The sequence below is a fragment of the Myxocyprinus asiaticus genome, chromosome 21 (assembly GCF_019703515.2).
Source record: "Myxocyprinus asiaticus isolate MX2 ecotype Aquarium Trade chromosome 21, UBuf_Myxa_2, whole genome shotgun sequence".
Classification (NCBI taxonomy): Eukaryota; Metazoa; Chordata; class Actinopteri; order Cypriniformes; family Catostomidae; genus Myxocyprinus; species Myxocyprinus asiaticus.
The window spans coordinates 34,754,765-34,768,730 of NC_059364.1; the positions used below are offsets into that span (position 1 = coordinate 34,754,765).

Consider the following 13,966-nt stretch of genomic DNA (forward strand, 5'->3'; position numbering starts at 1 on the left):
CGCTTGTTCTGAATAAGTTAACATTTTTATTTTTATTCCATCAAAATCAAACTTAGCCGTAATAAAATACACATCAAATCAAGATTTATTTGCATTGTGGCTTAACCCATTTATTTTTTATGTTTTACAATTATATTTTAAAATATGAAAATTAGACATGTCCTTATTAAATGTGCACAAATGTGGATCTTATAGTAAAAGTGATATATTGTAGCCCATTACTTATTTTTATGTGATAAACAACATCATTGGTTGTTAATTGTCAGATGCTTTTATATATAAAGTTTATAAAATGTTGATGTATAAAACGTATAAACATATAAATAAAAATATATAAATGAAAACATCTGAGTACTTAACCAGTTCACATGCATAATGGCACTTACTGTTTAATGAAAATGTTAAATCTAGCTACTGTTGGAACTTGGCAGTGCGATACTGCAGATATTGTTGACTTTTGTTTGACAAATTGCTTATGTTCTTAATTTGGAAAAAGCATCCGCTAATGACTAAATGTAAATTTAATAAAACACACATAAAGGAACATGGGTTTTGCCTTCTTGATTTTAAGATAAATGCGAAGAATGAAAAATGAAAAAGCCCCTCTGATGATGAAAAGCAATATCATTTGAAAGAATATTGCGGGTTCAGTACAGGTTAAATCAATAGACAGCATTTGTGGCATAATGTTGATTACCACAAAAATTAATTTCGACACTATTTTCGTCTGTACTTTTCTTAAAAAAAAAAGAAAAAGAAAAAAGAAATAAAAAAAAAAAAGAAAAAATCGAGGTTACAGTGAGGCACTTATAATGGAAGTGAATGGGGCCAATTTTATGAGGGTTTAAAGACAGAAATGTGAAGCTTATAATTTTATAAAAGCACTTACATGAATTCTCCTGTTATAACTCATGTATTTTTTGAGCTGTAAAGTTGTTTGAATCGTAATTTTTTACAGTTATTTTAGGGTTTGTTGACAGTACGTCGTAATGGCAACAAAGTTGTAAAATTGACTATAACTTTACACAGAAAAGTGATTTTATCACACTAGAATCCTATTAGCACACATATTGTTTATGTCATGTGTCTATTCTTTTAAAAAGTGAGTATTTTAACGTTTACTGATTGACCCCATTCACTTCCATTATAAGTGCTTCACTGTAACCCAGATGTTTTTTTTTTTTTTTTTTTTTTTTTGTGGTAATGAATATTATGCCACAAATGCTGTCGACTGAGCTTAACTTGTATTGAACCCGAAAAAATTTGTTTAAGAATCCTACATTCTTACATACATACATACAATCCTACATAACAGGCTACATAGCCTATTATGAAGCAGGAGGTATTACTATAATAAATGTTGAATATTTTGCTATATGATATTTATATATTATTATATTAATATATTTACTACTTGAGCAAAATATAACTTTGAGCAAAAATTATTTTTAAAGATGCTAACAAACCTTAAAAAAATAACATTATATTAACAAATTAGAAATAATTTATGACACATTCAAAATAAATTCGTTTAATAATAATAATATATATATATATATATATATATATATATATATATATATATATATATATATATATATATATATATATATATATAAATTAAAATAATTAAACTCAAATATAAACTCAATCAGCAAGAAAAACAGAGCCATCATATTTTAGAAATGTGTGTGCTAATCAATCCTAATGCACACATACAGTAATTGTCGAAGGTGATGTAAAATAAAATCATAAAAATTAAACATCGTTCATAAATTCTGTTGGTTATAAATTTCGGATGTTTTGGTGTCTGAATTTCCCACTGAAATACTACAGAAAGTCAAAATTGTGAAATCTTTTTTATAAACGTGTTTAGTTCCTCCGCTCGTTGAAAACTACAATACCCATCAGTCTAAGCTGAGCGTGCGCTCGAGTCGCTCCCAGCGGTACGTCACATCATGACAGCGTGTTGGGATAAGAGACTCCAACTGGGGATTTACACTGAGATCAAAACGAGTGAATGAAATGCTTACCTATAGTCCGTCTCTATTCTTGGACTCTGTACTTCGCTAGCGTATTACTGCAGTGCATTTTTGCTATACGATATATCATAGACAATCACGGGATGAGAGGAAGCTAACTGACACTGTTAGCTTCGTGTATCCTCTCGGGTGGGTGTCTCGACAGAAGCGGGCTCAGGGAGGCACACCCTAATATTGGTATCCTCACATCGGCCACACGAATGCCGCTGCTGTAACAGATGCCCAGAGCAGCTTTGCCATCAGGATTAATGTGGGTCTGTTTCTAATCGCAGGCTGTCCTGTCAATAACTCGCTCGCATTAGTGCAAAAGAATTCCAAGGCATCGGGGAAGTCATGTATGTCCAGTTACAGTGCACCTTTTGGGGAGACAGATAACGTTAGCCAGCTAGCTAGTGTGTGATCGATCAGCACTCCTCTGTGGGTTTGGCCGAAGACTGTGACTGAGGAATATGAATTCACCAATCTACACGTTTGTTTTGAGAGATGACAACAGCACTGTGTATGCTGAGGTCGCCAAGATCCTCACCTCTACTGGAAAATGGAAACGATTGAAGAAGGACAATCCTCGATTTAATTTGATGTTGGGGGAGAGAAACCGGCTGCCTTTTGGACGGCTGGGTAAATTATGTCAATATGTTGCAAGCTAAACATGCTAATGCATGGTGATATGAGTGTTTTATGACCTTGTGTGTATTGAGAGTTTTGAGTTGTTCCATTGCATTTTACTCTCAGCACTCTCAGATTTTAGGTTTACATTTATATACACTAAACTTAAATACAGTCAAACGTTTGGACACACCTGACTAAAGTTGTTTCTCGTGATATTTTAAATCCTTTTCATCTAGTGGCTTATGCTTAAATACTCTGGGTTGCAGTGAGCCAATGGGGCCAGTCTGTAAACATTAAAATACTCACTGTTTCAAAAGTATAACCACGAGACGTAAACAGTATGTGCGTTAACATTTTAGTGTGATAAAATTGCTTACTAACCTTTTCTGTGTAAAGTTATAGCCATGAAGATGTAATGTCAACAAACCCTCAAACGACTGTAAAAATGACGATTTAAACAGCTTTACAGGTCAAATAATACACAAGTTTTAACAGAAAAATGAATCTATGTGCTTTTATAAAATGATAGGCTTCACGTTTCTGTCTTTTAAACCCTCAAAAAATTGGCCCCATTCACTTCCATTGTAAGTGCCTCAATGTAACGTCAATTTTTGCTTTTTGTTTAGAAAAGGAGGGACGAGTAATGCCACAGCATTATGCCACAAATGCTGTCGATTGAGTTGAACTCGTCTTGAACCCAGAATATTCCTTTAATAATATTTTTAGTGGATGAGTTGGACCTGAAAGTAAAGGACAAGCAGCCAACACTTTCCCAGCATAAATCTTTTAAAAGCATCTCAAGTGGCTCATCATTAAGTTGGTTTAGTGAATGAACAGAGTGCAGAGGTGTAATCTAGACTCAAGATTACAGCTCTAGAAAGCCACCCTTATGTTTTAGAAGCTTTTAACTTGGTTAAAAAATTTTGATCGCTACATAATTCCCATTGTATGTATAAATAATCCTGTGGTTTGACAAATTAACTTTCCAAAGTACAATGTCTCTCAGTTACTATGCAGTTATAAAAATAGCCTGTAGAATAATTATACATTAATTAGAAAAAAATGGGGGCCTGGGAAGCTCAGTGAGTATTGATGCTGACTACCACCCCTGGAGTCGTGCGTTCCAATCCAGGACGTGCTGAGTGACTCCAGTCAGGTCTCCTAAGCAACCAAATTGGCCCGGTTGCTAGGGAGGGTAGGGTCACATGGGGTAACCACCTAATCGCGACCACAAGGAGTTCTCGCTCTCAGTGGGGTGTGTGGTAAGTTGTGCGTGGATCGTGGAGAATAGCATGAGCCTCCACATGCTGGGAGTCTCCATGGTGTCATGCACGATGAGATTTGCGGACTGATGGTCTCAGAAGCGGAGGCAACTGAGACTTGTCCTCCGCCACCCGGATTGAGGTGAGTAACTGCGCCACCACGAGGACCTACTAAGTTGTGGGAATTGGGCATTCCAAATTGGGAGAAAAGGGGATAAAATAAAATAAAAAATAGAAAAAAATCTTTTTACTATAGATGAGGTATAGCATGTCACACTGCAAGACAATTCAGGACACTGCTTGACCAATCGCATCATTTACTCAACTGTGTCCTCTACAGGTCATGAACCAGGACTGATGCAGCTGGTGAATTATTACAGAGGAGCTGATAAACTGTGTCGCAAAGCATCACTTGTCAAGTAAGCTTCTTACTCAAACATACCAGATCAATGAAGCTCCATTTGATGGCATGCTTCCATTATAACCATTATTAATTTTAATGAAAGTTTTGAAATTCCATAATGATTTGTACTGTTCAGAGCTTGTTTATGAAAAAGAAAATTCTTAAAATATTTTTCACCTTTTGCCATATGGCTCCTGATTTATTCACAAATTCACAGTTGTTCTACACCGATCAGCCACAACATTAAAACCACCTGCCTAATATTGTGTAGGTCCCCCTCGTGCCACCAAAACAGCACCAACCCGCTTCCCAGAATAGCATTCTGAGAGGCTATTCTTCTCACCACAATTGTACAGAGCGGGTATCTGAGTTACCTAGTAGACTTTGTCAGTTCGAACCAGTCTGGCCATTCTCTGTTGACCTCTCTCATCAACAAGGCGTTTCTGTCCGCAGAACTGCCGCTCACTGGATGTTTTTTCGTGTTTGGCACCATTCGGAGTAAATTCTAGAGACTGTTGTGTGTGAAAATCCCAGGAGATCAGCAGTTACAGAAATACTCAAACCAGACCATCTGGCACCAACAATCATCCATGTGATTATCTAATCAGCCAATCTTGTGGCAGCAGTGCATAAAATCATGCAGATACGGGTCAGGAGCTTCAGTTAATGTTCACATCAACCATCAGAATGGGGAAAAAATGTGATCTCAGTGATTTCAACCGTGGCATGATTGTTGGTGCCAGATGGGCTGGTTTGAGTATTTCTGTAACTGCTGATCTCCTGGGATTTTCGCACACAACAGTCTCTAGAATTTATTCCAAATGGTGCCAAAAACGAAAAACATCCAGTGAGCGGCGGTTCTGTGGAAGGAAATGCCATGTTGATGAGAGAGGTCAACAGAGAATGGCTAGACTGGTTCGAACTGACAAAGTCTACAGTAACTCAAATAACCGCTCTGTACAATTGTGGTGAGAGGAATATCATCTCTGAATGCTATTGATGCTTTTTTAGTGGCACGAGGGGGATCCACACAATATTAGGCAGGTGGTTTTAATGATGTAGCTGATCGGTGTAAAACTCAGCAGTTTCTTTTTCTTGTGAATGAATCAATGCCCTTGGTAAATGTTGACCTTTTCTGTGTTGATTTGTTTCAGCAGTTACCCTGACTGATGTTTACTGGTCATCATGCTCTTGTTTGATGTTTAGGATTATCAAGACCAGTCCAGAGTTAAAGGACTCTTGTAACTGGTTCCCTGAGTCTTACATCATTTACCCAACTAACCTCAACACTCCAGTAGCCCCAGCCACCAATGGCATCAGCCACATGAAAAGCAACCCAAAGACAGATGAGCGAGAGGTATTCTTAGCCTCATTTAACTCCAGAAAGGAAAGTGGGGAGGGGACGGTGTGGATCGCAAAATTGTCAGCAGGTGCAAAAGGTATGAATCAGTATTGGCTTGCAATGAAAACATGAGAGAGAGAGAGAGAGAGAGGTGTAAGAAGTGTAATTCTGGTACATGATATAATAGGTGAATTTCACGAAACCTGTATGTGAAAACATTTGGAATTGGAAAGTATGTGAACCCTTTGGAATTAGCTGGTTTTCTGCATTAATTGGTCATAAAATGTGATCTCATCTTTATCAAAGTCACAAGTATAAACAGACACAATAGAAAAAGTAAGTGAACCCTTTTTAATAACTGGTCGATACTCCTTTGGCAGCAATAACCTCAACCAAGCATCTCCAGTAGCTGCGGATTAGACCTACACAACTCAGAAGGAATTTTGGACCATTCTTCCTTACAGAACTGCTTCAGCTCAGCCATATTCTTAGGATGCCTGGAATGAACGGCTCTCGTGAGGTCATTATAATAGTCATAATGTCTGGGCTCTGACTGGGCCACATCAAACGGTGGTTTTTCTTTTTTTGAAGTCATACTGTAGTAGATTTACTTGAATGTTTAGGGTCATTGTCCTGCTGCATCACCCAACTTCTACTGAGCTTCAGCTGGCGCACAGCCACCCTGACATTATCCTGTAGGATATCTTGATAAACTTGGGAATTCATTTTTCCCTCGATGATAGCAAGCGGTCCAGACCCCGAAGCAGCAAAGCAGCCCCAAATCATGATGTTTTCATGTTGTATGCAGTACCCTTTTTATACCATACGTTGTGCTGCATGTTCTTCCCAAACAATTAAATCTTAAGGCCAAAGAATACTTCGCTTGTCCACGTTGCGAATCGCACCTCGCACTGTATGCTTGATGTAAATTTCGTCATAATCCAGTCTGTTCAGGCCACGTGCCAGCCAGATTTTCTCGACTCACGGACACGGTCATCGTCTGTGCACATGCACCGGCCATTGACTCTACTAAAAGAGTATCACAAAGAAGTTGTAGGGTGCGTGCATAAATTGAGTCCGAAGAATATACTCCCAAATGCAACGCGGTCGACCAGGTGCAAGCTGTTCTGGAACGTGCAAAAACGAAGTATACTTGGGCCAGTCCACAACATTTTTTCCCAGTAGCGTTGTGGTGTGTCAGGGTGGTATTTGGCAAACCAGATTTTAAGACAAATTTATACATGAATGCAGGTAACTTCAAAGGGTTCAAATAATTTTTCTTGCCACTGTATTTTACCCCAAAATAAAATGAAAGAAATAATACATTATAAATTTGCTTAAAGATGATGAAGCCTATTGTAATGACAAATAATCTATTAAATTATATAAGTTATAAATTATTTGCACATCATGGTATACTTTGTTGTTTTTAATTTATGATGATATATCTTTATAATATTATGTATATATAATTATGTAGTATATAAATTACAAATTGTATATATAATATAAATTATATATAATTTTTGCTTTGTTGTCTTTAAATTATGCTAATATGCCTTTTAATATATATATATATATATATATATATATATATATATATATATATATATATATATATTATCAGTTTCTCTGGATTTACTATTTATAGGTATATGTTTGACTACTTGTCATTTAGAGCATTTATTTGCAGAAAATGACAACTGATCAAAATAACAAAAAAAAGTTTTCAGACCTCGAATAATGCAGAGAAAACAAGTTCATATAATTTTTTAAACAACACAATACTAATGTATTAACTTAAGAAGAGCTCAGAAATCAATATTTTCAATTATAGCTTTCATGCTCTTCACCAGTCTTTTACATTGCTGTTGGGTGACTTTATGCCACTCCTGGCACAAAAATTCAAGCAGTTCGGCTTTGTTTGATGGCTTGTGGCCATCCATATTACTCTTGATCACATTCCAGAGGTTTTCAATGGGGTTCAGGTCTGGAGATTGGGCTGGCCATGACAGGGTCATGATCCGGTGGTCCTACATCCACACTTTGATTAACCTGGCTGTGTGGATGGCCTGCTGGAAAAACCAATCCTCAGAGTTGGGGAACATTGTCAGAGCAGAAGGAAGCAAGTTTTCTTCCAGGATTCATGCGTCCTTTCACAAAGGTGAATCTGCCCGATTCCAGCCTTGCAGAAGCACCCCCAGATCATCACTGATCTGATAATTTTGCAGTGGTCTCTTAATTTTTTCCAGAGCTGTATACACCGATCAGCCACAACATTAAAACCACCTGCCTAATATTGTGTAGGTCGCCCTCGTGCCGCCAAAACAGCGCCAACCCGCATCTCAGAATAGCATTCTGAGATTATATTCTTCTCATCACAATTGTACAGAGCGGTTATCTGAGTTACCGTAGACTTTGTCAATTTGAATCAGTCTGGCCATTCTCCGTTGACCTCTCTCATCAACAAGGCATTTCCATCCACAGAACTGCCGCTCACTGGATGTTTTTTGTATCTGGCACCATTCTGAGTAAATTCCAGAGACTGTTGTGTGTGAAAAGACCCAGGTTCGGTTTTTTTTGGACCTTTTTTTTTTTTTCAGGTGACATTTTACCCCAAAATAAAAAAAATTTATCAAATGATATTTTGCATAAAGAAAATGATTTTTCAGGACCATTGAGATTTCTGCATAGTAGCAATTAAGAACATTTGCCCTCTAAATTCTTATTACCGTAATGTGCCTGTACAATAATGTGTTTTTGTGAGATATACCCTAACAATATAATAATGTCCCTCTCTTTGTTTAGGTGCGGGTATATTGATATCTCATGATGCAAATGAATTGCTTGAGTTCATTGACAATCAAGGCCAAGTGCATGTCATTCAGAAGTATCTGGAAAAACCACTGCTGTTAGAGCCAGGGCATCGCAAATTTGATATAAGGTAAGATGAGCCATAGTCAGTTATAATTCTTTGTGTCTTGATGCAATTATGGAAAAGCACACAATTGCAATGTCTGATCCTAATGAAGTCAAAGTACTTTTAAAGTGAATAGATATGCTTACTATCTGTCTTGTCTGTAGAAGTTGGGTGCTTGTAGACCATCAGTACAATATCTACCTGTACCGTGAGGGTGTGTTACGAACATCCTCTGAGCCCTACAACAGCTCAGATCTACAGGATATGACCAGTCATCTGACCAATCACTGCATTCAGAAAGAGCATTCACAGAACTACGGCCGCTATGAAGAGGGCAACGAGATGTTCTTTGATGAGTTTAGACAGTACCTGTTGAGCACACACAATGTTGCCATGGAAACATCCATTTTACCTCAAATCAAGCATATCATCAGGTAGTCCTTTACTAAAAACTCTCCATGACTTTTAAGTCTCTCCATGGTATTTAAGCAGAAGCCTTTAAAATGTTTTTAAGATCATTTAAGACAAGTGTGTCCAAACTTTTGTCTGGAAAGTGTATCTGATTGCATGTCATCTGTGCCTGTTAATGAGTTTTATTTAAAGTACACAACGTAGAAACTGATGGCAGAGAGCCAGAGGTCTAATAAATCCAACAAGTTTTCATTAATAGTTAATTTACTGGTAAAGGAAAAATAAAAAATATTAATTTGTATTTTAAATCAGGATAGTCCTTTTAGATATATTGTAACATTGTTATGCAAGACAGAGCTTATTGATCCATTATCGAGAATTACTGCTGTCTAACTCTCTGTGGTGTTCCTGCCTTTTGTCTCAACAGGAGCTGTCTCACATGCATCGAGCCAGCCATCAGCACTAAACACCTGTCCTACCAGAGCTTCCAGCTCTTCGGCTTTGACTTCATGGTGGATGAGAGCTTTAAAGTCTGGCTGATTGAGATCAATGGAGCCCCTGCCTGTGCACAGTCAGTAATGAATTCTCATTTGTTGAGTCTAGAATCTTTTAGGTGGCTTGTTGTGCCTCCGATTCTGTTTATAGAGTTCCCACGGTCACAGAAATTAATAAAATCTCAAGTCAGGGAAAAGTCATGGAATATATAATTTTTTCTAGTATTAGTACTATACAATTCTAGTATAGAGTAAAACATGCTCACAAGCCATAGTGATATAGTCAGCGCTATGAGGGGCCCTGTTCCCCCTAACTTCCACCACTGGGCCTCTCCCCCACTTCGACCACATTTCGACCACCGATGTTTAAGTGTAGTGGGTGGACTTTTCGGACGGTCCCCTATGTACCATTGGCAAATGTCCGACAAACATTAAACCTAAAACTACCCCACTTAGAAATAGCGGTCTGTCCATGAAAAAGGCTGAATGCAATGCCAAGATGTGGCCCCTTCAGAAATTCCAAATGGCCCCTGATGTATTTCATCCTGGCACTGACTCTGCATAGTGATGTTCGATTCATTTGCAAATCGGATTTTATAAATCAGTATCCAGTAATCACAAACGTCTGGAAAGGTCATGGAATAGTCATGGAGATTCATTAGTCAAAATGGGTGGGAACCCAGTGTTTACCTGTCCAGTAAAAGAGAGGTTTAGATGGCCTTAGTAGACTCGAACATGTTAAATGAAATTTTCTCAAAGAAAAACAAAATATTTGGTTCGGTAATAACCACATGTGTTAGACTTTAGTTATTATTATTATTAGGAATAGTAGACAACCTTCAACCTCTAAAATGAACCATGATCTACTGGCAATGATGGGTGAAATGAGAATGTTTCTTACCAGCCATGAAATTGTATATTTACTGGAAAATATATACATTGTGTCTTACACAGCATGAGCCAGTCTCTGTGAGTCTCCACCTCCATCTCTCTGTCTTTTGCTGGCCTAATGCAAGGAGTATTCCATACTATGCCACATGCCTATAAAGAAATGTTAATCCTTGGATGAATTTTTTTTTTTTTTTTTTTTTTAATGAATACAATTTACAGTTATAATATTTCAAGTGCCTCTCTCCTCTAGGAGACTCTATCCTGAACTATGTCAAGGCATCATTGATGTGGCCATCTCCACAGTATTCTCTCTGAATGCAGATGGCCTCTCTGCCTCGCCTCCGTTTTCCACTTCTCCATCTCTCTCCTCCAACTCCTGTTCCTCACCTAAAATCAGAGCGCCCCATCACTTTGGACCATTCATCAAACTATAAACTGCTTTGGCTGTAGCTGTGTAACCCCCTCCCAAATGTCCTGCCCAAAATCAACATCAGCCAGTTTTTTCCTTTAGCAGGCTGGCCAAATGGGGGATACATCTCTAGATAAAGAGAATAGTAGGGATGTAACTCTTCCGTCACCCCTGTAACAGCCAGCCTCTTTAATCTGATTCCATCTGTCATCTATAAAGCAAAAGAGGAAAAAAGCAAATGCACAGGAGTCCATAGGAATACAGAGGATCTGAGTTTCAAATGTAAAGATACTGGCATAGCAGTACCCAGATGTGGGTGATTAGTTTCAGAAGCATGTGCACTTAATGTGCAGATTGCCTCTTTATAATTAAGGCTACAGTTGTTTGGGGCTTCAACATTCAAAAACGTGCAATCGGAAAATCATGGATTGCTAGCAAATTCTACTTTTACATTTGAATAAAAGTTTCCACCAAAGAAGAGGATTTAGCTCCCCTATACGCCCCAGAGCTCTGTCATGTCAACAAGACTCCTCAGGACTTTTCCAGGCACCTTGATTTAACAGATGATGGATTTTAATTTAATTTCTGAAACTTTAGTGCCTTACATATTCACAGACATACTACACCCTTGACACAAACTCTCAACAAGCAAAGCTAGCCTTTTATAAGTCTGTATGCGTCCCATCAACTGTATCAAATTCTTATGTGCTTTGTGTTTGTGTGCTTTTGGCTCCAGTGTGTACTAAACTGTTTTGATGCCACAAATGAATCTTTCTCAGATTCAGATGTTTATAATTTGCAGTGCGCATGATTGTTACATCTACATGGCAGTATTTGATAGAACTAGTAGAAGATTAATCTCTTTCCATACATACAGATTTGGTTGTTTTGCACTGTTGTCTTGTCACTGTTTTGTCCAGGTGTGTGTATTGAGGTTAGTCTTAAGCCTCCATTGATTCTGTTTAATGCAGTCACTTTTTTGGTATGTTATTTGGCTATAAGTACAGGCAATCAATAATCAACACAATTAGTCTGCTATTATCATATATATTTAGGATAACAAAGGCAAATGACAAAGCAAAACCTTTATAAATGTCCTGTAGTTTGGTTTGCTGTAGTTATTTTATTCAGTTTACTCCCAGCTGTTAGATTTTTCATGATCAGAATGAGTAAAACCTTTTTTATCAATTGTTGCATGTCAAAGCATGTTAAAATGTTCTTTATACATACTGTAGCTCATTATAGAGATTCCCGCAAATTAGTGTTGTTTTCTCTTCATTTTAAGTCTTTTTATATTTCTATACTGTTGAAATCTCTGATTATTTTGCATTTTGTTGGTTATACATTGCAGAGTTCTTTGTCATTCTCTTGGGGAAAAAAGGCAGTTTTTGCTGTATACTTTTTAGCAGGATGATATAGAAATATCTGGTACAATAACTGTCAGGTCAACAGGAGTCTATGACTCATCTTCCAAACAGAATCAGCACCTTCTAATTAGGTTTATAATATCTTTCTTGCCATGCATGCAGATATTTCTTTTTACATGTAATTCATATAGGTTTGGGTTAACCCTAACCTCACTATTATATTCTAATAGAACCTACTATTAGAACCTAATTGTAGAATTCTACAGGTAAATGTGGAAGTTGAGCAGTTTTATAACTCTAATTAAAAGAAAAAGTATTGAAGGAACAAGTCTGCCTTTTAATGAACTGATTAATTGAAACATTTCAGAGATGACATCCACACAATAATTGTTAAAGGGATAGTTCACCCAAAATGAAACTTCTCTCATCATTTACTCACCCTCATGCCATCCCAGATGTGTTTGACTTTCTTTTTTCTGCTGAAAGCAAACAAAGATTTTTAGAGGAACATTTCAGCTCTGTCGGTCAATACAATGCAAGTGAATGGTGACCAGAACTCCCAAAGCTCCAAAAATCACATAACAAAATCCAGTGGTAAAATCCATGTCTTCAGAAGTGATATAATAGTTGTGGGTGAAAAACAGATCAATATTCAAGTCAAAAAAAAAAAAAAAAAATGTTTTTTAAAACATTGGTCTGTTTCTCATCCAAAGTGATTACATCATTTGAGAAGATGTAGATTAAACCACTGGAGTCATATGGATTACTTTTATGCTGCCTTTACACTGTAAAATTGAATTAGTTAGTTAACCTTAGTTAAAAAAAAAAAAAAAAAGCATGTCAACTGAAAATGCACTTATCTGGCAGTAAAGATACTTATTTGGCTCAAGTGAACTAGGAAAAGTCCACTTGAACCAAATAAGTATATTTACTTGATTTTTATTTTAAGGCAATTGGTTTCCTCACTTTTTTTTTAATTTTTTAATTTTTTTTTATATAAAGTAAAGTCAACTTGTTACATTTGACACTTTATGTGATTTTTGGAGCTTGAAAGTTTTGGTCACCATTCACTGGCATTGAAAGGAACAACAGAGCTTAAATATTCTTCTAAATATCCTTGTGTTCGGAAGAAGAGAGAAAGTCACATCTGGGATGGCATGAGGGTGAGTAAATGATGAAATCATTTTAATTTTTGGGTGAACTATCCCTTTAAGAGTTTATCCTCTTTGTAATTTTTCATGCTGTACAGTCTCTGAGTTGGCTGATTGAAAAAAGAGAATACTGAAAATAATGAAGAAAGCTTGTATGTAGCCTAAATGAGGGAAAACATCTCCAATTAACCAAAGATCAGTGTGGTAAATCTTTTCACTGCATTTCAAGACTCTGTGGTTGACTCATTTACATGCCTGGTTTGACTGAAGTTGTGGAATTCTTTAGCGTTAGAGGAAAGAACAATGCCTTGTTTGTGTAATTATTAGTTTAGATTATTGTATTTGTTACTATTGACCATACCAATCTGTAAACAGTACAGTGTTGTAATTTTGAATTAGCAAAAACCTAAAAGTATTTTAAGTTATTCAAAGAAAAGCATTCATCATGTGCAATAAATTACTTCCATAAATACTTTATATTGTCATGTCTTGAAAGCTAAGTACATAATATGAACTAAACAGCTGGAGCAGCAGATATGTTGACTTAATGTTGACCATTAGAAAAGTGGAATGCTAAACTTTTCCATAAACAGTGTTGGGTGTAATCCAATTACAAAGTAATTAGTTACTGTAATCTAATTACTTTTAGCCAAAAAAAACAGTGT

At 36.8% G+C, this 13,966-nt stretch overlaps 1 protein-coding gene across 2 annotated transcripts; it reads left to right on the plus strand.

Moving 5' to 3' along the window:
* The first annotated feature begins 1,956 nt into the window (after window positions 1–1,956).
* On the plus strand, window positions 1,957–13,770 carry LOC127412101 (tubulin--tyrosine ligase-like). 2 transcript variants are annotated; one of them, XM_051648180.1, is made up of 7 exons: window positions 1,957–2,660; window positions 4,254–4,332; window positions 5,523–5,755; window positions 8,467–8,602; window positions 8,743–9,012; window positions 9,417–9,560; window positions 10,625–13,770. In XM_051648180.1, the coding sequence occupies exons 1-7, from the start codon at window positions 2,492–2,494 to the stop codon at window positions 10,806–10,808; spliced, it is 1,215 nt and encodes a 404-aa protein (XP_051504140.1). In that variant the 5' UTR covers window positions 1,957–2,491; the 3' UTR covers window positions 10,809–13,770. The 2 variants fall into 2 exon arrangements, with proteins under 2 accessions (XP_051504140.1, XP_051504141.1); XM_051648181.1 differs by having other exon boundaries at window positions 8,746–9,012.
* Window positions 13,771–13,966: the final 196 nt, after the last annotated feature.